This window comes from Eutrigla gurnardus, assembly GCF_963514095.1.
Source record: "Eutrigla gurnardus genome assembly, chromosome: 16".
Classification (NCBI taxonomy): domain Eukaryota; kingdom Metazoa; phylum Chordata; class Actinopteri; order Perciformes; family Triglidae; genus Eutrigla; species Eutrigla gurnardus.
In genome coordinates, this window is record NC_139927.1 from 3,547,985 (window position 1) to 3,572,256 (window position 24,272).

Sequence of the window (24,272 nt, forward strand, 5' to 3'; positions counted from 1 at the left end):
AGGAGAAGACTGCAGTTTGGACACTTTGAATCAAAATACAGAATTTGTGTCTATGTGGGTCCAACCTCCAACATGTCGGCTTGTGAAAGCATCCTAAGAAAGTTGGGTAGACATGATGACGGGGTCCCAGACCGTCACCGGCTCCAAAAGGCCCACTTACACAGTGAAAAAATACACAGTTTATATAATCCGGCAATCTTTATAAGTAGAGATTGCTTCAGGAGTGAAAACGAGGCAACCAATGAGCGTAAACAACCAAAAGGGCCTGGAGTGAAACAATGAGCTCTACCTCGCAGAGATCCACATCAGTCTGTTCATCTGACTCTCAGACAGTAGCTATGGATGTAAACGTCTGGGTTCACTCACTGAATAAATTGCTTATCTGATCAAGAATGTGATTATTGATGGAATCAATGGGTTCACGTCAATGTACGACTCTCGGTCCTCCGATCACGAAGGTTTACGCCACCCAGAACGGACCGTTCCTCACCTTCTTGCAGTGATTGCAGGACGTAGGCAGAACGATATGGAAGACACGACTGTGAAGGAGAGGGTGATGGTGGTGGCGATGATGACTGCCGTCTTACTGCTGCAAAGAAATCTATTCATCGTCGCCCACTGCTGCCTTATTTGTGAGCCGTGAATGTACAAACAGCAGAGAAAAAGGTCTGATCAAAGTGCTCATGTGTGGCTTTAACGCCGAAGCCCTCGTGGGATTTATTATTATTATCGTCACAGTTACCGGCAGATAGTCATTAGTTCACAAATGACAAAGTTCACCGGTTGAGCAAGTAAATAACAGCTTGGCCTATCTGCTGTGTGTGTGTGTGTGTGTGTGTGTGTGTGTGTGTGTGTGTGAGAACCTTTCAACTTACAAAGTAGAGAAAAAAATGTTATTAAGCATGCCGATTTAAGGCTTATATAACTCATTCCATATATATATTACAGCCTGAGTTTAATGCACAGCAACGACCACACACACACACACACACACACTGAAGTACAATGAGACATGACAGGAAGTGTTGTTAACTGGTTTCCTGCAGCTCTCTCGGTGCTGTCAAGGGAGCCGGCGTGGAGGGTTATTTTGGAGATGATTCCGAGATGAATGCAATCCTCCACAGGGATCCTGTCTTTGGCGGACCGTGAACCGGAGCGGAGCAGCTGACCCACTTTGCACTGTTTACTCTTTGTTGCCTTTTGCTTTTTTGTTAAGATGCTTCACGGGACTTTCAAAGGGGAACGGATTGAGAGTGTTTACCGTCAAAGAAAGGGATTAATTACCTTGTAAAAACTGTATTGAAAGAAACACAGGGTAATCTGGAAGTAATGAGAGCAATTAAAGCACGATGAAATATTAATAAGGGGTGGATATTTCTGCTCTGCCGAGTCCCGCAATCCGCTCTTCCTCCTGAGGGAGGACCACGGCCTCTCTGAATGCAGATTTCATCCGTGGCAAAGGCGAAAGTAAAAATTCAAAGAGGCATAAATTGTCCTCTCACCTCATGAACACTCTGCAGATAATCTATATGCCGCTCTCCGCTGTCAAATAAGTCATCGTGTACTGAAAAGCCGCCTGTGTGTGTGTGTGTGTGTGTGTGTGTGACCGGTGGGGATAGTTAGCTGTGGAAAATGCCGACCGCATGCAGACACAATGCCATTACATTTCAGAACCTCCATTCATAATGAGGAACGTTCTGGGCTCGAGCTCAGCAGAAGCCCGGAAGTGAAGAGCTGTTGATGCAAACGGCGAAAGCAGGAAAACACACACAGTGTTTACCGTCTTCACGTACTCATGTTCTCCTCCCAAGCCTTTTATTTTAAATTGGCACGCCAAGGAAAACATTCATTCTGTGGTTTTTTTGTCGACCTCGACAGAACAAGAACACAACTCTTTATATTTAGGACTATGGATCCAAAACAGAAACACTGCTGGGGAACAATTTATATCTGTATTTTATCAGCCACAAAAATAAAATCTGTTTGTAAAATGTATTGTGAATATTTTAATCCTGCGGATATTATATCTTGTGCTCGTTAGTGCAAGTTCTGATAAGATGCTACTGTAGCATCTATGCTAACCCATTGAGGAGTCGCCATGTTGCCTTTTGTGTCGTTCTGTACACTTCTAAGCCCCGCCCATAGCTGCCGGTCGCCCCTAACAGGACGCCGATTAGTCCGTAAACGGCTTCCCAGACATACCCTTTAATTGAAGCTGGCCATGATACCTTTTTTCATGTGCTGTGTGAGGCAAGCAACGTTGCTCCGACACTCTAATGATGACTCAGATGGGTTTACATGGGAGTTAAAAGTCTGGTTCGTAGGCGCTTAATGGGGTCTTGTTGATCAAACGCCAAGGGGCCACGGACCGAGCTTTGGTGTTTGAAGAGTAAGTATTCAACATTCAGGGACACGTTTGTGTGTCCCGAGACAAAAACACTTGGCAACACTGAACTTAGCCGGAACAAAATGCGGATGTCAGCGTAGCACAGATCCCCGTCTGTGGTGGCGAAGACGACGGCTAAATAAGTGCGTGCCGTCTCTCCGGTGGCTGCTCGGCTTTAATGCGTCCCACCTGTGCAAAGCCATCTATTTGTTCTGCAGGCGGCGGATTTCTTTTTCGCCGTCAAGCTGTGGCAGCCTGCATGCAGGTCCCCAAATCCCTGTTTGTTTTCTCCAGGTGTCTCAGTGACACCAACCCCCCTCCCTCCCAACCACACAGTGACTCATAGCGCAACGCTAGCGGCCAATTGCTGAAAAATAACGGCTCCCTTCGCAATTATCAATGATTATCTTCAGCTTGCTGCGAGAGACAGCTGCCACTGGGATCAGTCGGGTCTCTGCTGCTCGGCCCGCGGTGTGCTTCCAGAGACTTGGGCTGGAAGATAGATGGAAGGCAGGAAGAAAATAAAAATGCACTACGTCAATTAAGTGCAAGACGGTTACATGCTGCGGGACTAAACCCAACAGGACCTCGCTTGTTCAGGTAGATGAGACGTACTGTCAGACAGAGGGAACACAAAGACGACTATTAAAGACTCATAATGGTTCATTACAACTTGGAAGTTATTTTTATAGTTGGCCATTGTTTCTATTAGTAATAATACTTAACAAGGATAATAACTTCCTGCTAAGATGCCTCGTATTAAAAGCCTTCCAACAAGTCCAAGGGCATCACTGTGTCTGTTCCCGGTAGGCTTTTAATTTGAAACCTCTTCAGTAAGTGTTGAGTTTCACTGATGGGAATTTAACGGATATAGAAAAAGAAAAAGATATCGGGGAAGTAACTGGCAATGAAAAAGTGACTGAAAACAGTATTTGTGTTAAAAAGGACCAACGAGACCAACTTAATCAAGTCCGAGACCAGGTGGCGTCTGAGTCAATACCAAGTCTAAAAGCAGCCGAGACAAGTCCGAGCCCAGATCAAATCCTGTTCAAGACCATAATGGGCTACGTTGTCTTTCCGAGGCTGACATAGTGATTGAGGAGCAAGGATGGGCAGATGTAATCCATATATAAACAATATTGATCTGCTAACATCAAACTAATCAATTCGTAGAATTTGAGGACCATTATAGTCCAACTTTACATTCACTAATAAAACATTGATTTGCTAAAGACGCGTTACAACTCCCAACTCTTTGAGCACTTCAGTTCTTCTGAACTTAGGCACAGTAGTACTTTGAGCTAAATGCTAATATCATTATTCGATCACAATTAAAATGCTCACAACCAACAACCAATCGTCACCTGATCCAGCTTGCTCAGTGGCACTAAGTTTCACCTTCTACGTAACCCAAAGCACTTTGCACTACATGTCAGCCATTCACACAGGGGGAGGGGCCAGTGATGGAAACCAACGATCTACCAATTGGAGGACCACTCATTTGTTAGCAACCATCTTTTTTAAGATGTGTAAAAGCTTCAAAAGTCTTGAGATGGATTATTTTATGTTATTTGAGGCATCTAACCAAAAACCCATTAAAAAAACCTGCTCACTGATTTTTGGGTTTCAGGACTGATTCCTGCAGCACTCTATTTGAGAAGTAAGAAAAAACACTTTTCTTCAGAATATGAATGAGGAGCTCGACGTAGAACTATTTTAGTCTCGGGCTTTGCTTCGTCAACAACCAAAGTAGTGAAAACGCTGACATTGAAAGATTAGTACAAATGTTGGTCCAAAAAGTTCATGGGATTGCGAAAACCCCAAATAAGCGAAGCTCCCTATTAAGAGCTGCTCAGTGACGGTGGTCCCCGAATGAAAAGTTTGAAAAGAAAAAGTCTTTGCTGCAGCATTTATAGGAAGAACCTCAGGACTTCAATTTATAGCCTGAAATTTCTCATACTCAGGATCAGCAATATAAAGCGGGAGATTATCTGCATATCTGGACAATTTGTGCTCCTCTCCAGGTCTACAGCAGCCTCTTGAAATGAGCCTCAGAGCGGAGCTTAATTACAAGAGCCTTAACAGTGAGGAGGAGGAAGATAGGAGGCGGCCTGGTGAGTGGGATTATTGGTTTGGAGTCCATGTAGGGAAATAAATACATATAATGCACTTTACATCCCATCAAATTGAATAAGGGTATGATATTGACGAACTGAAACCTCTCTGACTCATGGATCCATTCTGTGTTCCTCAGATGTGAAGTGTTTCCTATATGTTACTGCCAACCGGACCCCGAACTTCCTCCCAGCTCCTCGGCTTCGTCTCGACAGACTGCATAAATACGTCCTGTGCCGTCGTGATTGCACAGCTTTCAGACAAGACAAATTCCTGTTCATTAGTTACACTTTCACTGACATCACAGCTGAGGCCTTTGAACAGCGTGACTCGCCAACTCACAAACACGTAGAAGAAGCTTAAAATCTTAGTCCTACAGCATTATCGCAAACCGGTGGAGGGGAGTGCGAAAATAATGCTCCCGGAATTCATTTACTTCATAAAATAAGTGACAAAATAAGAAGCTGAGACGGACAAATAAGTTAAAGCGATTCTGATTGTGTTGGCAATCCCAAGTGATACATCCCAGAATGACAATCTTCATATTTATCATCTACACACACGATTATTGAGATTAGCATTGTCGACGTTAATGTAAGATTTAAACTAAGGTGAACCACAATTTGTTAATGATTGATAACCATGACTCCCTGATCTGAGGTTAATATATATACAGCCCAAGGTACTGTACGCTATTTCATTGAGTTTCCTTTAAGTACTCTTTGAGTGAAGTGATCTTTGTTGAGGTGGAAAGTAATGACGTTTGCTGTCTGTGTTGTTGTAACACTATCGTGTACATCTGGAATACCTCCGTTCTGCACAATGGGATCGGTCGGTGCCTTTGTTTGGAAGGTGAAAACTCGGAAGAATCAATAAAGTAGCATTTTTGCGTAATACTAATTTTCTGAGTGAACTTTATCATATCATATACTCCAATAGTAGGGCAGGGTGAATTTGTTTGACATAAATAAATCAAGTGTGTGATATGGTTGGAGATGAAACATTGCTAATTGTAGTAGACAAATGAGGGTACTTTGTGTCTTAAGTGCTCGGGGAGTTATAGGTGCAGAGACCAGAAATCTCCATTCTCCACTCCATCTTATACAGCAGCCTATTAGAACCAGTCAATAGTTGCCCTGCTGTCTTCACCTTCTTCCTACTTTTTATGTTTCCTTCTGGGGTTTAATGTTTATAGCTAAAGCTAAAGCTCTGGGACGGTTCAGTAAATTATCCAGCATGCACATTTTCAGAGAGCGTTGTATTTTCCAATAAGACGCAGCCGGTGTGTGTATGTACAAAGGTTTAGCAGTACACGTGCAAACATAATTAATCCTGAAGTTGAGAATCATGTATTCCTCCTCCTCCTCCTCCCTGTGATCATCTTCTTCCCTCTGCTGCTGAATTGCCGTAAACTCAGTTACGACCACATACTATTTTCATGCCAACGCGGAGGCAGCAGCGTGAGAGAGACCTACATGTGTCTGTGTGCAGGTAGGAGAGAGAGACGGGCACGTATAGATGGCGTGGGAGAGCCGGTGGGTTCGTCCCTTTGTTCCGTCTGAATGCCTCCTCCGGCACAGCGAGCGTTAATCCCGCTGCTCTCCCACTCGTCCTCTGTCTCTGCTTGGACACGCCGCTCGCATTAAGATGGAGGGATTACATCTCCGCCTCCCCCGCACATCACGGGCAAACCCCCGACTCAACAAGTCCATCAGAGCTTGAGTTATTTTACTTATTTATTGACAATTTGACATAAAAAACATTACACAGCTGTCAGGCGTGATAATAATCTCAGGTGTTTTTCGGTGCGGGTTTCCAGCTCAACCTGGAGACGTGGTCATATCATACGACCATATCCTGAATCTGCCTCCTTTTAAGGGCAGTTCCTCCCTAATGATTCAGGCTGGGTAGTATAACAACAATTATCATGCCAGCAGCAATACCACTACACTTAAAATAATACAAATACAAGTACTTTCTACCTGCACAGCATTTAAATGGTGCACACACGGTGGTTACTGCTGATAACGGCGTCTCCTGATGAATGGTGGCAGGATGGCGTTAAAGCCCGCCCTCCGGTTCCCCATCAGGAACCACTTTTAGCTCTTTCAGCACTCTTACCACTGTTTGCATTGTTAGCTGCTAGCTGCTGGCTCAGCCGTAACCATGTTGGGAGCCGTGTGCTTGTGGCTGTATAGCTGCTGTGCTCGATCAAAAAATAATCAATAATATAATCTGAAGAGAGAGGTTTGGATATTACTAGGCAACGGCTTATTAAAGGTATTGAGTATCAATATCAAGCACTAGTGATGATAATACGTTTGTTAAGTGCTATATAACATATATTGTAATCACTCAAACCAGAACACACAGACAACAACGATACACTACAACACATATTACTTTGAAACTTTTAAGAACTTCCAAACCTTTGCTGTCTTGATTCCAGATAACCTGCTAGTGTTTGCAGACCTCCAGCAGCATCCACGTCTGATGCCAAAGACGAAGAAGTCCTGATTAACATATTCTTTGACCAGCGACTATTTTTGTTTAAAACCGCGACTTTTCACACCATGAATTTCCCTTCGAGCCGAAGGCGTGATCAAGCGAAAGATGCTTTTTTGCAGTTCACACGTTTTTGCATGAATAGTGTGGCTGCTAAGAATCCTGCAGCTCTACAGCACAGCTGGCATCACAGAGCTAACCCCATGTGACAGAGGACGCAGCGTTTTCTAGAGACGCGACTACAGAGGCGAAGGCACAGTTTCATCCTCCCGGATGGCTATGTACACATTTACATAGGAATACAAAGCACGTTCAGGGTTTGCATTAGCATTTATGAAGCCCGTTGCCAGCTTTCTTTGTATTATTGGGTCAACAACATGATGGTGAAAATGACTGTATTCATATGAATTTATAGTGAGCCCTTCAGAAGAGCCAAAAATAACCCACACAAGGATCTACTTATTCCACTGTAGATAATTAAAGTTGACTATAGAACAAAAAACTTTAAGCAGTGCTTGAATGCCAAAATTTAAATCGTGACCTAGTAAACAAATATTATGTTCTAACAGTTTGGTCCAGCCCCAGAGACAGTGAAGATGCAGGTTTGTTAATCCTGATAACACTGTGTTGTTGTGGTTTAGCTTTCAGGAGGGTAAAAAGAATATCCCAAGGATACCTGCAGTAATGATGCGTCTGTTTTGGACAGTAATGATAACGCTGATTAAAGCAACTCTGATTTATGCATCGCACCCATCGGGGAAAATGAGAGCGAAATGTGATATGGGAGCATCGCCCGGGGTTAAAACAACCGCAAGATCCACTGATTCACTTGGAAGATGAGAGGAGGGGAGGAGGATGTGTGTGTGTGTGTGTGTGTGTGTGTGTGTGTGTGTGTGTGTGTGTGTGTGTGTGTGTCTGAATAAAAACCTGAAACCAAGCAGATAAACCTAGAGATGTGTTGTGGTCAAGCCGTCATTTTGATGTCCTGAAAAGTGCAAAAGGTTCCGATCTGACAAACATATCTTCCTCCACGCTGTTCCGAGGAAGAAGCTTGAAGTGCAACTGACATTTTTGCCCTTTAAAAAAATATATATATATTTTGAGGACGAAAGCAGAACTCTAAAGGTAGTTAGAAAAGTAAAGCATATCTGCAATTGGTTTGAGACTTGTCAGAACTTCAATTTAGCCATTTTGACTAATTAACATTTAGATATCTCTCATTACAATTGGACTTGCAGGAATCACTTATTGATTTGTATGGTACATCATAGACATTCACTACCTGAAAGGCAAGGGGGAGGTGCCAAATTTACCAAAGGTTACTATTAGATAAAGCCTTGTTTGAATATTTCAACATCATTCAGAAAACTTGCAATACATTAAAATAATGTACTTAATGTAAGTCATCAACTGGGGAAGTTTAACGGCGAAATCTATTGTTTATATTTTAATAATAGTAATAATAATAATAATAATTATTCATTTGATATATAGCCGCCTTTCAGAGCCCTCAAGAACACCATACATACAGTGAATACAGTGCAATTTAAAAAAGGCAGTCTTAAACTGAAATGGGTTTTTGACTGTTGATTTGAATAGTGGGAGTGAAGTGATACTTCTGAGTTTTACACTCTTCACCTGCAATGTCTTCAATGGAATGTTACAATCTGTATCTTTAAAGGCCGTTTTCTCAGACTCTGAGCCAGAAATCTCCACTTCAGTAGCACTCAAGTACAACAAACCCTCCAGTTCCATTCCAATTAATTGTGGAGGGTTGTACAGAGGCGTTCGTTATATCATAAAGGGGATGGATCATTCATAGCCAGATTTGTAGTATCGTAGTATAGTAGTTGACACTTCTGCTTTATGGAGTGATAGAAAAAAAACCTTTGACTCTAACAAGTCAACAAAATGAAATAAGTGCCTCATTTGCACAGTTAACCGTAACGTACGTAAAGAAGCACTTCAGATGTAGCTAGAAATGAAACACGCATACATTCATAAGAAAATGATGAAACATAGTTCGAGCACTATGTAACATCCGTTGTGCCTCACTGCCTCTGTAGTCAGCAGACTGTGAAATGCTCTGACTTATTAACTTTTCAAAGTCAGCCGTACACTGACGATGTCCTCATGTGTGTACTCATGGCGGCGTGGACACCGAGGCCGGTCTGAGGCCATGCAGACACACAGCTTTTCCATTATGTGGCCCATTAAGAAGAAGAACATCCACGGACATGTCGGACTGTGATCTGGTCCACTGGGTACCGAGTTCAGCACATTATACCATGTTTTGTGCATTCGCATTCAATTCAGGTCCTGAGCTATCACAGCAAAGCCACAGCAGGGGTTTTTTTTTTGAATGCCCTATATTCTCAAATGGTGACCTGGAATTACCTCAGCTGCAGAGTAAGCAACACTTTAATTTGAATGACGCTTATATTATAAGCTCGGCGACTTATATTATTTTTCTGTCAGATTATAGTTCTAAGCCTCTGTGTTTACTCGCTGCCACGGCGATGCCGGTGTTGTTTTCATCTTTTTGAGTCATTGTGGTAAAACCGCGGTCCCGACAGGAAGGGGAGGTTTTCAGCACCTCCCCTTCCTGTCGGGAAGGGAAGTTTTCAGCTCTTTGTTGTTGTTTCTATGGGAAACAGACCATTCATTTAGCAGGTTTCTAGTCTTTGCAACCACTCAAACTTGGTGTTTTTGGTATCTTTCCCAAGGGCACTTAAGGATTTGTAGACTGAAGGGTCCAGGAATCTAACTACTGACCTGCTGATTCAAGCACTAATAAGCTCTACCTCCTGAAAATACAAAAAAAATTAAAATAAATGGAGCGAAGCCTGCGAGCTAGTTCAGGCAGACAACTCGAGCCGCGCCTTCATAATCATGTGACATACCTCATAGTCCAATAATCTTCTCCCACTCACATCCTCCCTACTTGGCGGTCTATTTAAGCTATGACGTTTTCCTGTGTCCCCCCTTCGGCTGTCATTGCCTCTGCTGCACGTCAGTACTGCTGTCAACTTCGTACAAACCCCTCCCACCTCCCCAGCATCCACCGGTAGGCTCCGGAGGGGGGGTTAAGATATTTACTCATCTCTACCCATCGTCTCTTGTAAGTTTAGCTGGGGAGTGATGAGGCCGGAGCCTAGACGCCAAACTCTAATTATGTGCTGCTGCTACAATAAACATGTTAAACGTGAGTTGTCTGACTGAAATGACATTCACTTCAAACTACAGTGTAAAACTATGAGTCAATCACTGCTATTAGCTGCTTGTGTAAAATGGGTAGGCATTCAGGGGTTCAGTAAATTTAATGTTAATAATTTCTATTCAATTACTTTCTGAAACATATATTTTATGCCTAATGCCAACCGTGATTCCTACAACTGACTTCCACGTATTAGCATCAAAAGAGCTGCAGCCTGTTCACATTTTGGTGACTTTAAAACGTTTTCTGTTTAGCGGCTCTTCATTTAAAATGCATTAACTATTTATAAGAAGGTAAAACAGGTTTCAATGCGTACGTCAGCCACATTAAAAGCAAATAGAAGGTTGTTCAATCTGAGCACAAACATTTCTTTGTAGGAAATGTAGCAGAAACACCCGTAAACGAGCACATAACTACGACACTACGCAGGCTAAAGATCGAGGTGGTGGAGAAATGTTTCTAATGAGAGCAAATTGGAGCGAGTGAAGGAGGAGGAGGAGGTGGGAGAGTACAGGGCGATACAGTGGGGGAGGCTATTAGACGTGGTTGGCAGTCTTATCGCAGGATGTGGAGCTGATACTTTAGGAGGGGAGGTGAGGAAGCACTCCATCAGCCCATTAAAGAGACATTCAGTTATTTTAATTAACTCATACTTGGCAAATTTGGAACAATTTATTGGATTTAATTAGTGTTTTAACATTTTATATCTACTGAAGGTTTGACGACATGACTGGTGTGAGAATATTCAGCATTCGGGGATAGCTTTTACACCTCCTCTCTCATTTGGATGATTGAGGAGGGATGGACAAATTAACAGGAACACCTGACAGTGGAAGAGCAGGACTTTGAATTGTATCTGAATGCAGTGAAGTGATTGCAGTAACGTCTTCGGTCCATTAATCTAATTCATGCAGGAATTAAAAAATGTTTTAATGGTGCTATAATTCTAACATAGGTCTGCTGACTAATATAGTATATAGGGTCGCCTATAAAGTTGGAATAATTTGCAAATGTCTTGTCTTTTATAGCGTCAAACAAATGATATGCATTTCACCTGGGTGATTGGGACATATATTGTAAATCATTGCCCTGGCCAGAAGTGATTCCTGATGCATTTAAATAGGAATAAACAGAGGACCGTGTCTGAAAACAAAATATTCCAACTTTATAAATAATTGCATGGGAAAATTAATCGAAAAATGATGGAACAAAAGTCAAACTCTGGAGTGCGTTTGGTGGCAGGAAGAGGCTCCCGTCTACCAAATCACAGTTTTAAGCACATTTTGATGATTATCGGGATGATAGTAATTATTTTAGCAGGATAATCAGGATGATTTTCATGTCATCCTTGGCCTAGTCCTGTGGACTCCTCGAGCTGCCAGATGAGTGAAAACGATCTCCCTCTGACCTCTGACCCCTGTGGTGTTTTTTGGGGCCCGAGCCTGGTGTGGCCTACCTTGGGGGCTGACTTTGATCTGCGAGAGCCGAGATTGCTTCGGCTGCAGCCCCTCTGATTCTGAGAGCCGATAGTCGGCAGCATGAAAACCGGCAGCCGTAATAGCACCCGACAAACCTGAATCAGATTATCAGTGGACCAAAACGATGCGTCAGACTGATCTTCAGGAGACAACGCTGCTGGGATTCACCCGTCACTCGTCTCCGCTCTTGAACAGGTACGAAGGGTGACCAGCCAGTTTAACGTAAAGCAGGTCATGAGAGGAGTTGTAGTGGAAAAGCAAAGATTATATTATCCTGCTGAAGTGTATTTAGCGTACCTACATGCTATTTATATTTTATGACATCATAAAAGCCAAAAAAACCCCTAAAAAATAAAGGTTTCATTCAAAGGTCAAACTTCCATCCCCTTCATGAATGATGGATTGAAAAGTTGTGAAAATTAATTTAGGAGACAATGGATCAATTTAGAGATTCAGGGCTATTTGTGACCAGACCACTTATGTAAAATAAGCAAATTAGCACAAGTTTAATAAGATCATTGCATTTAAACATACCATTTCAGAAAACTAGTGATACAAAACAAATGTATTAAACAATCAACTGGTGAAATTCCATGACATATATATATCGTTTTAACGCCAGATAAATTGGCAAACTGATCAGTATAATATAATATAGAAAATAGCTGCACAATATTAAGTAAAGTTTGAAATGTCATGGACTGAGTGAGTTCCTTCCTGAGTCAGATAAACTGAAAGGTAAGTTGAAAAAAAAATCGACTCTTGAAGCCTCCAGCCGGTCGGAGTTTGTCCGTAAGAGGATGTAACTCAATACTCGGAAGGTGTTGCCCGTGATTGTGTACACTCGGCGGGGTGCGTTCAAATCCCCACATTATCCGTGAAACATAATCAGAAGGATTTCAGCCCGGCAACGCTCTGAATTTCACGGGCAATTTTCAGATTGATCCACTCAGCTGCAGTTGCTGCTCAGGCTCTTTAGCGGATGAGAGGAGTGAACAGAAAGAATGTGAGGAAATACATGAAATCCTGTCTGAAGCCCCCCTGTGGCTTTTAAAACTTCAAAGGAGGACCACTTTAGAGCTCAAACAGCAGTGTGGTGTAAAAAATAAGCTGTTAAATTAATGTTCAGATAAGGCAACACGCAGAAAAACAACCAGGAAAGTCTTTAAAAAGATTGACAAAGCATCATTTGTTTACAAGCCGTTTGGACAGGTGTCATGTTGTCACCGGGCAAAAACTGCAGAGTCGCTGCCCAAAATGGCTAACTGAAGCTGACGGCATTAGCCTCGGTGATGGAACGGAGTTACTTGCAATGTTCCTCATGTTTCCACGCAATAAGTTGTCCTTGCTCATCGAAGAGTTGCTTGTTCGGGGAAGGTGCCTCACACGATTTTACTATTAATATATATTTTAAACATTTTATGCCAAAACAGACATTTTACCTCACTTGCATTGGACCTGATGAATTCATTCTGTTATTAAAAGGTGGAGATTTTAAAGCGCCGGGACTTTGTTGGAACTTGTAAAATAGGCTGTAAAATATTTGCTTAATCATAAAATTTTGACTTCCTCTGCTAAAAACACAGATTTATTAAAGTTAGCAGTCGAGGGTGAACGTAACATATTTTGTTTTCAGACACAATCTCTCTGTTTATTCCTTTTTAAAATCACTAATCACAATTATCCAGGTGAAATTAATTCATGCACAGCATTTGTTTGTTGCTATAAAAGACGAGACATTTGCAAATGATTCCAACTTTATGGGCGACACTGTGTATAACAAGTAGGGGTGGGTAAAAATATCGATACGGCAATATATCGTGATAATTTGCCGCCCAATAAAATATCGATCCAAAGATCGTTATATATATATAAAAAAAACATTTAGACGCGTTGTGAATGCAGTACTTTATCCTTTTTCATTTTATTTTCAATATTTATCCCAGTGAATTTCATGGGAATTAATAAAATGTAGAGGCTGTTTTGAATGAAAGAGTTTTGACTAAATTTTTCCTCTGATCAATATCATCTGATGTACATATACAGGTACTTGTGTTTTCATCTTTATTCGTGATATTGTGATAAGTATTGTATCGTGACCAAAGTATCGTGATACGTATCGTATCGTGAGGCTCTTGCCAATACTCACCCCTAATAACGAGTAAGATTTTTTTTTTCCAATGTAGAAAAGTCTTCTCTGTAACCACAAAATCTAGATGTGAAGTCTATTTTTTGAAACTGTAACATTGGAGTAAGACATTTCCTCGTCGTTCAGGATGGACCGTCACCACGTCGCCATGGCAGCAGCGAACACAAATCCTTCACGAATAATGTCACGCTTTGTGGCTCGTGAATGTTCAGCATTCTCCCCGACTTTGTTGCTGTGGAAAAAAGCCTCCCACCCCACCTGGTCGCTACAGATTGATTTGCTGTTCGGGGGGCTGGAAGGTGATGCATGGCTGCCCTCTGTGGATGAAAGAGGCATCTGCTGTCAACGCCTCTAAAGTCAAGCATCCGTCATGTGTAAGGACAGCTTTGGATTAGCCCGAAGAATGATGAACCCCCCAGAGCTCTGATGAATCCCGGCTCTCCACACATGAGTCAGCTGCTTTTTTTTCTAAACCCACTTTCACTGCGCAAATATATGTTTATGCGAATCGCCTTCATTCAGAGGCAGTTAAGTCATATTTAAATAAAGCAGCGTCGGGTGGCACTTTGAACATTCACGATGACTCATTTAGTCGGTAGGGAAGGCGTGAAGAATACACCTGTGGCAAATTTGGGAGGAAATTAAACAAGTAGCTCATTATGATATAAAGCGATGCAGTAATTAGTAAAAAAACAGAAATTAGTTCATATTTTTACACTTCTGGTCCCCTCTCAAAGGGGTTTTTGGTTAGATGCTTGAAATAAAGTGAGCATGTCGCAGTAGTATAAGAGATTTTAACGTTTTCTTCTGCAGCAGAAATAACCCCCTTTTTAAGTTTTCTTAAAAATGGCGGTTGCTTAAAAGGGTCTAAATGAGACGACGGAACGGCGACTAGTGCGCCTAACATTTTATTTTAACTCGCGCTGAGTGCATTCACGCTTAAACAGTCATAAAAATGGTGTTTGTTTGTGAAGATTATCTCGCTGAAGTACCTTAACTTGCCTCAGATCTGACCTTCTGCGATAATCAAAGCTCCCATCAGCCCACCGTTGGAAGAACCGGCTCGATGTTCCCGCTCTGTTGAGAAGGTTTCTCAGCCTCCGACATGAGCAGGAGCCTCGTTGCAAGTATATATATATAAAGTAAAATGCTGCAGCCTGCAATGTTTGTTCCTAATTCCCTGCATAAGCCCGGGGACAATTTTAGCTCCTACTTTCAGTTTTTTTTTGCAGCCTTTTTGTGGAGATGTGAATCCCAACGTCAGCCTCAGCCATCAGAGAGGTAATGTATCTGTATCATCCATCCTGTCTGTCCATCAGACGGAGAGCATCGAGGGTCAATCCCAGCTCAGCATGGAGCCCAAAGGAGGAGTGGATTAGGGTTTACTATCTAGCAGATAACTGAAGATAAAATCCCAAGTAGGATCCACTCTATGAAGTTCAGGCAAATTTAAGAAGTTATCTCAGTAATCACAGCTTTCACTGGCGTTTGAATTGGATAAGTGTAGTCCCACGAATGCAGCCCCCTTTGGCCTGATCTTTCCTCTAGGGGGCAACATTGAGCAGTTGTCATCAAGACCACCTCAACTGAGACCGAGTCAAGACCACAGACTGTATGTAAGAAGTGGACAGACGTGGTCGGTTTGTGGATTAGGGTTTAGAAGCCTCGGGTTCTGCATATCAATAAACAAATCAGACAATCCACCAGCAGCTCAGTGATACCGTAGACGAGTCCCTGTAAAAAATGCGGTGAACAACGAGGTCTGGAGCAACACGAGACCCCCCTAGAGACATGACGGTGATCCACCGTCATTCATCTTGTTGCCACCACGAAGGTGACACATTTGGTTCAAAGGGAAGCGTCTCTTTCGTACAACTGGAGTTGTACAAGATCTCCGTCTTCCCCTCGGGATGAACCGGATTAACTTCAACAATCCACTGACATCTTATCTCGCTTCATCATCAGGCCAAAATCTGAATGAATACTTTAGTTTATGAAATGCAAAAAACAAATGACTTTTCCCATCAGCCCCAGCTGTGGTCATCATTGAATACCTAATCACAGTTAAAAGGAGCTGCTGATAGGACAAAGAACAGGGAGACGCCATTCCTTACTGTCACAATACTAACACATGCAGTAATTCAGCACCCCCTCTCAGTGGACAGCTCCTGATCAAAGGAGTGCTACGACACTTCTAGTGCTCTCTAGTTGGAAACTGGATTTGACATTCAAATCAACATTGTTGTATGTGGACTATAGTCTGTGCACTATAGATTATTGAATAGGAGCCTTCAGAGCCACACGGAGATCACTAACAGTTTGACTCTACTGATCATCTGTGTGTTGTTGGTTCTATCTCCTCCTGGATCACAGCCTGGAAGGGCTGGAGGTCGTTGCTCATGTTGGGTCTGCAGCAGAAGGCTGTCTTTGTGTTTCTGGAGGTTCTTACCTGCACCATGCTCTCTGTCTGCCATATGTTCACTCACAGCCGCTAATCACGGCCTCCACGTCTCTCTCTCTCTCTCTCCCACCGCGACAGAAACAGACGACCTGGAGAACACAAGACGACACCTTCAGCTCCGACTCGCTCCGTCACCCACAAACAAGAGTCATGGAGGCCACGACAAGCGCCCTGCTGCACCTCACACACTCATTTATTTAGCTCATGTTGGATTATAAAACCGCTGAATACTTTTTAAATGTGAACTACTTCTGCTGGTATCTCACTCTAATTAAGAAAGCAGATGTATTCCTTTAAATAAGCTGGATCGTCTATTATGAGTAACAACACGTGACTTGACTTATTGTTATGTGACGATGCATTGTACATCATTATAAGGCACCAGTCCAACCAGAATACAATGACTTTGGTTCAGTAATAATTTACAAATGTCCTCTTACATTCTTTACCGCTGTGTGTATTTACAAGCTGGCAGTGAAACAACAGTAACATGCACATTGTTAACTATTTTAACACCAACTATCTAATAAATCCTTTACAATAAAGTCTAATTTTTCAGATTTATATTTTCCTTTTTAAAACTGGGAGAAAAAAGTGTCAGCTAACTAATTATAATAATTGTATTCTTATGCAACTTTCCAAGCTGAAGCACAAAAAAACAGAAACAAAAACAAAAAATAAACAGAAACCCATGCATTAAATATGCAAATTAGGAAAATGAGAGCAGAAGATAAAATAACATGACGTGGCGGTTTTCCTTCCGTCCTCCCGACACGTTGAGTCAACTGTCGCCACTGTTTCCTGTCCGGCCCCTAAAAGCCTTCGCCGCTAAAGTAGAGCAGCCTGTTTATAGCCTGAGAGGCGAAGCCGTGGGCAAAATAAAAGCAGGACACAAAGCACTCGTCGCTCGTCTCGCCGCCGCTCGTTAAGATAATTGCTTTGGGCGCATGATAAGGTAATGACCGAAGACGCCTCCTCCTTTCTCTTATCTATACGGAGGCAGTTCCCTGAGACACGCCCACACGCCTGATTGACAAGCAAACACTCATTAATGCACACAAACACACACATGCATCACTCTGGCCCGCCAGACACTCCAGAGGAAATAAATTGAAAGTGGAATTAGATGTTCAGCTAGAATAGCTTCATGTCCAGCGATGATTAATAGAGTAGCAGCCAGGAAACCCCTCTGAGATCAGATCCCGTAACACCGGCGTCGCTGTAACTAGTCTCAACGGATGCTCTGCTGGGATTGAGACGAATGGCACCGACCTTTTGCTTCTCTTCGGCTCTGACATTTACAGCTAATTTACACATTTACATTGTGAGCTTTAGCCTCACATCCAACAGGAGGTGGGCTTCGCCTTCAGTGCTGTAGTTAATTGTGATCTGTTCCCCAACAATTTGACCGATGGATGCCCTCGGAAAGGGATTTCATAATATTTCCTCTGGCAATGTTCGGGGCTTTGGAAGAGAGCGTCGTTTCCGGGCGGTGGGGCGGGTTGTATTTTCTGTCTTTGGCAAATTCACACACAGCGCAGAGCTGAACAGCACCGCGGGCACGACCTCATATCGATATCTGCAAATCCCGTCTGGCAGAGTAAGCCGATGAGATGCACTGACACGGCGGCCTGATCCCCCAATCATTTACGGAGCGTAAACAGGGAGCGATCATCTAGTCGACCTGTCAGAGACCGGCCTCGTCTCGCCCAGATCTGCATATTCAACAGCCGAGTGATCACAACCCTCCCTCCTTCTAAAACGTGTTGGGAAACAGATTCCAGCTGCAATGAGAGACATTTAGATAGTTTTGATGCAGCGGTAGTGAGGAAAGCGAAATCTTTAACGGTACTGAAAAGCAGAGGAGGCGGGCCTTCTGTTATCCAGCTACGCCCGTGTTAGACATGCACAAGAGCCAGCGAATGCATCACGAGATCAGTTCCTGTGTGGGATGTGATCTGAGCCACACTGGAGTGTGATAATCACACAGTTCAAGCTGCTGTACCTGACACCCTCACAGCTCCAACACCGCTGATCCAGGTCCAGATTTTAATGTCTGCTTTTCCTGCTTTTGGGCCCCTAACTTCCAATGAATGAAGATCTTATGGGACACAATGACATTTAGTACTCGGATCCTTTTAGTTCAGTAAAAACACATTTCTCTGCCAGAGATTTAAAGTTGAACATAGACTTCATATAAGGCGTGGATGTAGTCATCATGACGTCACCGATCTTAGTAGCTAACTGCATTGGTAGCATGGTAGCGACCTGTTAGTCACCAGGTAGCCCCGCCCCCTAAAGCATCCCCTGCTTTCTGGTCTGGTGGACTCTAAATGGACCATAATGTACTAAATGAACATCATGCTGGATTGAAGAAGACTTGAAACTAGAGATTGAGACCATAAACTCATGTTTACAATGTTTACTGAGATAATACATCAAGAGAGACGTAGGACCATTTTCTCATAGACTTCTATACAACCAGAGAGGAGTCGCCCCCTGGTGGCCAGCAGAGAGAAGTAGGACCATTTTCTCATAGACTTCTATACAACCAGAGAGGAGTCGCCCCCTGGTGGCCAGCAGAAAGAAGTAGGACCATTTTCTCATAGACTTCTATACAACCAGAGAGGAGTCGCCCCCTGGTGGCCAGCAGAGAGAAGTAGGACCATTTTCTCATAGACTTCTATACAACCAGAGAGGAGTCGCCCCCTGGTGGCCAGCAGAGAGAAGTAGGACCATTTTCTCATAGACTTCTATACAACCAGAGAGGAGTCGCCCCCTGGTGGCCAGCAGAGAGAAGTAGGACCATTTTCTCATAGACTTCTATACAACCAGAGAGGAGTCGCCCCCTGGTGGCCAGCAGAGAGAAGTAGGACCATTTTCTCATAGACTTCTATACAACCAGAGGGGAGTCGCCCCCGGCGAGTAATGTCGTTTTTTTCCATAAAGAAAATAAAAAGCACCATATACATGTTTTCATTGTCGCACCACGTGTGGTATTAAAAGTTCAACAGTCCATTTCAGAGCATGAAAAGGCCTCTAAGCCGGAGTCAGAGTGCAGAGTTGGAGTCTCACATCCGGCAGTAATGAAGTGTGTAATCAGACACACAGGAGCAGGTGACGCTTTATGTACGCATGCTAATACATTCTTTGCCGTGGGAGGCCTTTGTGCGGCGGAGCTTCTCCCACAAATGAAGCTAATCCGTGCTGACAGAAAATCACTGCCGCACCAAAATGTTTAATAACCTACTTTCCGTGATTACACCGCGCTACACCTGCCAAGCTCATTAGCTGCAGGTTATCGAGATCAAAGATTCAAAGGCTTTTTATAAGTCAATTAAAAGAGATGAAAGATAATGAGCTTGATGGAAAGTGTTAATGGGCTTTTCAGTGATACGTCTTGTTGAATAAAAGGGCATATTTTCAAAGGGTTAGGCTCCCGATACAAGGAGGAGATCGAGGTGCAGCTTTATTTCAATCAGGGCTTATTGTTTTTTTTTCTTTTGGTTAAAAGATTTTGTTGGGTTTAACCTGATGATCACCCAGATTTTTAATTCCCACGCATTAAAAAGAGATGTAGTGCTCATTAGTGCATTTCTTGCTAGTGTATTTCCCATAAATGTGGTAATTTTGACTCCATAAACATATTCACACTACAAGCCACAAGAGCAACAAGCAAGGCAAGAAGAAGAAGCATTTTTTTTACTGGAAGAAGGAAACCAACCTTTCATAGAGCTGTATTCACTGTGAATATGAAGCCAAACATCAGCTGGTTTACTACAGCTGTATGCGTCAAAATCAAACAACTTTGTTGTGATTTAATTGCCGATAAAGATCATGCCAAAGTAACGACGTTTGGTAAAAAGTCTGAAGTCATGGTTTGTTAAGTCTGCTCCACAAAATGATACGCAAATAACTTTTAAAATGATTGTTTTCTGAATGAAGTTTGGCTCGCTCAGAGCTAGGCTACGCTAACACCGTAGCTGCTCCGTAAATGCTGAAAATAATGTTGTTTCGGCATAAATACGGCAGAGACCTTGAACCACAGACAGTCTCTGGTTTGTACTCGTAGTTTGGTTTGGTCTCTATATAAACCACTAGCATGTGTTTTTCCTCTATTACTGAATCACTGACGAGTGACCATAGGAGGAGAATCTCCACGCTGGCTAGGTTAACGTCAGAGCTGAAATATTTCAACTTGAGCGCTGAAAAGTTTTGCATAAATCTCGTAGCGCAAATTTGCGACAAGTTGCGTCTGTATTTTGGTTCGTGCAAATAAAAAAAATAGTGACGCGTTGTGTGTTGGTGTGAACGCCCCTTACTGGGGGAGATACGCATCTTCCTCTCGTTGAAACTTTAAGTTAAAAAATAACTGCCATTTCACATCCACTCCCTGTATTCGGTCCTTGAATGCACCACGTAACAATGAAAAATTCAGCAGTAGGTAAGAAGCTCTTGTTTTTCCCTCCCCATCTGAGCTCCTGCCCGCTCTAATACACATCTCACACTCACGTCTCACGTTTCTGCTCCATCTGGATATTTCCGCTCATTTCCTTTGCATAATATTTTCAACTAATGGGAAACTAATGGAAGCATTCTTCTTGAAGCCACCTCTTAAAAAGCAAGACATGCATTTTTATTAAAATTGCCAGTGTGCCCCGTCTGTCTGCCGGGGCGTAAATAGAGCTGAGTGAGACGTTAAGGTCCTAATGTTGTGTTCGGGTACGACACGAAATGAAAGAGTAACAAAAAACAATCTGGAAGCAACACAAATCTCACCCTGCAATCATCTCTCATTTAACGCAACGTAGATAAAGTTGTTTTTTTCCCGATGCAACACTAGGAACTAGGACTCGGTGCTTCTCCTCCGTGCTCGCTGTCATTGGAGGAGGACATTGCTGTTTTGTTTTGTGTGGCTTGTCCCCGACATGTCAGCGCGAGGAGACGATTCAGAGCTGACATTTTGGGGTCAGCGTGTAAAACTTCCCGATAAAAGGAGCGCTGAAAAGTCAGTTTTCACGGAGCAAAGTGTACTCGCTGTTGTCTGCCCCTTGTTGAATTATTAATCGGAAATAAAAGCCCGTCCCTGATGATCTGCTCCCTGAGCAGCCACATTACGCACATCCCTCCCAGCATAAATATCAGAAATAGACACATTCTCACTCCCAGCTTGTCAAAAAAGAAAACGGAGGCAGCGGAGGCCCTGAGCCCCGAACGGTGACGCTGCTCCTCGGGCGCCAGTTTAGGACACGTCAGCGAAGATTTTATCATTCAACACATGCAGAGTGTCTTTTCAAAATAAAAGTTGTGTCTTCACGGTTGGTTGGAGGCAACAAAACCATTTAGTGAGGCTTCAGAAGGATGATTGACGTTAACTCTACTGACTAACAATTCACGTGACTACCGAGTACCTAAGGACTAGGGGTGAGTATTGGCAAGAACCTCACGATATGATACGTATCACGATATAAATAAAGATGAAAACACAAGTACCTGTATATGTACATCAGATGATATTGATCAGAGGACAATTGAGTCAAAACAGCCTCTCCATTTTATTAATTCCCATGAAATTCACTGGAATAAATATTGAAAATAAAATGAAAAAGGATAAAGTACTGCATTCACAACACGTCTAAATATGCTTTTTTTTTTTTTTAATTGATCTTTGAGTTGAAAAATCGATCGCGGCAAAGTATCGTGATATATTGCCGTATCGATATTTTTACCCACCCCTACTAAGGACTCACTTAACTACCGAGTACCTAAGGACTCAGAAGTCGACTACAACAATCCTAAAAGGTAATATATTATATTATATAATATACTTTTCCATGAATATAGACTACGGCCTTGCTGCAAAAAGGAAGAAAAACATCCGACTATCCTTGGACAATTTTGCAGCCCACGATCCACGTTGCATGCCAATGTGGAGGAAGCAGTGTGCCCTTTATGTAGCTGAGAGTGAGGATGCGGAGATCAGGGTGGAGGGTGGGCAAGTACCGAGTCTAGTAAAGGTGGCAACCTCTGGGTCTGGGAAGTGAAGCCGATGCTATGCCTAAACCTGCATTCTTTTATAATGGCCACTAGGGGGCGAAATCTGATTGTGTAGAAGTCTATGAGAAATGAGTTAATGGTCTCAGGTACTAGTTTCAAGTCTCCTTAAATACAGGGTCATGATCATTTAGTAAATGCTGGTCTCATTAAGAATAGCAGGCGGTAAAGCAGGGCATGTTTATGGGGGCGTGGGTACCTTGTGATTGACAAGTCGCTAACATGCCGTGTTTTAACCCCCCCACAGTGTGTTTTCAGTTCACGAAAGTCTCCTACAAAATGTCTCAGTCAGCACTTGGTTGTACTGAGCATCACCCTCAAAAACAAGATGGAGACGGTCAAAATGCCCAACTTGCGGCGATGGTAGTCGGGTGATGTCACGGTGAGTAAGTCCACTTCTTTTATACATGTACTATGGTCTGACTCTGGTGCAAGAGATGCAAGTTTATGTTTTCTGCCACAATCAAATAATTCATATTGGCTCTTTCTTTAAAATGTTGCCATTGAGCTGTGAAAATGTAATCCAGGGTTTGTGGATTTGTCCATATTGGCCCTGCTGATAGTGAAGTACTCTCCCCTACATCAAGATGTGTACATCACTATTTTGAGCTGGTGATATCTGAGAGTTTTTTTTCCCAAAGACACACTACTTTAAATCACACTTTTATATCAGGCAACCTTTCGGTTCCAGAAACTTAATCCATATCTGCCAGCCCCACTTTGTTTTAAAATCCCAACGGTCTGCCCTTTCTCCGTCTTCGGCTCTTGACATTTTTGTGAATTTCCTCGACGACTTCATGAGCTCTTCACAGACCCGTGCAAAGCAAATGGGCGACTCGCTGAAAAGTACTCACAGTGAACGTGGTGGTGGAGGATTAGGAGCTGGAGGAACCACCTGAGCTCAGGACTCCATCTTCACACCTCGGCAGTGACTGGAGCTCCGAACACATCCTCATTGTCACAAGCTCCTGTGGGAAAGACAGACAAGAGTACGTTTCAGCCATCAGTCACTGTCAGCGCGCTCGTCTGGAGGACTCTGAAACTATATTGAAGCGGCGTAAACTTCTGTCTGTCTGATGACACTGACATCGATCTCCGTTCTGCTGTTGGCGTCGACGGTCCCACTCCGGAGCTTTTCAGCCACAGAATGAAATGGCAATTTATAAAACAGCAATGCTAGCAGCGGTGTTGACTTTGATATTGTACCTTTGACTTTTAGATCGGGTTAGTTTGTAAGACACTGCAGTTATTCTTGGACTAATGAGGTCATAGATCTATTCTTTCAGTAGGTTTGAGTATTCGTGGATACAAATTTTGAAAAGTGCAATGGGATTTACGTTTCTAGGGAAAGTGTGCAAACACAGGACTTTCACCTAGGAGACCGCTGTGAGTGCTTTTGTTGCATCTTTGTTTTGTTTTTTGATTTCATAGTTATTTTAAGCCAAACTTCGATGTTTTTTTCGTACCGAGCCATTTTGCTGCGTTTTTGTTGGGTTCCTTTTGTACTACATTTCTTAGCCTTTTTAAGACAAACTCCACTGATATGTTCTGTTGCCTGAACCTAACAATGAAACTAATACAAAAAAAGGTACCAGGAACATCATTTTGTCGGAGACAGGGTTCTTCAAAGAAATACCTTTGTGGCCAAACAGAGATAACAAGTTCAGAATGCTGACTGTGATTGGCCAATAAGGATCCGCTGCTTCTATGCTTTCATCTTGAACTTATTTCACCCGAGCAGTAAATCATGTTTCTAGGGAGCACCGTGAGGTTGAATGTGGAAGCACCGTGCCGACAAAAGGTCGTCGCCCAGCTGGAGTGTGGAGAAATAAAAGGAAAAAAACCCACTTCAACCTCCACGGCTCTTTGTGAATATAACATTGCTTCTGTGCAAAAACTGGCATGAG

The 24,272-nt window shown here is 42.8% G+C and overlaps 1 protein-coding gene across 3 annotated transcripts in view; it reads right to left on the reverse strand.

Moving 5' to 3' along the window:
* Positions 1 to 23,333, reverse strand: part of lrfn2b (leucine rich repeat and fibronectin type III domain containing 2b) — a 43,137-nt gene extending 19,804 nt beyond the window's left edge. Inside the window, exons 1-2 of one of the 3 annotated variants that reach the window (XM_084030785.1) lie at positions 23,220 to 23,333; positions 16,300 to 16,400 (exon numbers count right to left, since the gene is read on the reverse strand). In XM_084030785.1, the coding sequence (XP_083886911.1) occupies positions 16,300 to 16,308 (9 nt within the window). In that variant the 5' untranslated portion in view covers positions 16,309 to 16,400; positions 23,220 to 23,333. The remainder of the gene's footprint in view (positions 1 to 16,299; positions 16,401 to 23,219) is intronic. The other 2 variants (XM_084030786.1, XM_084030787.1) reach the window with 2 other exon arrangements.
* Between the last annotated feature and the right edge of the window lie 939 nt (positions 23,334 to 24,272).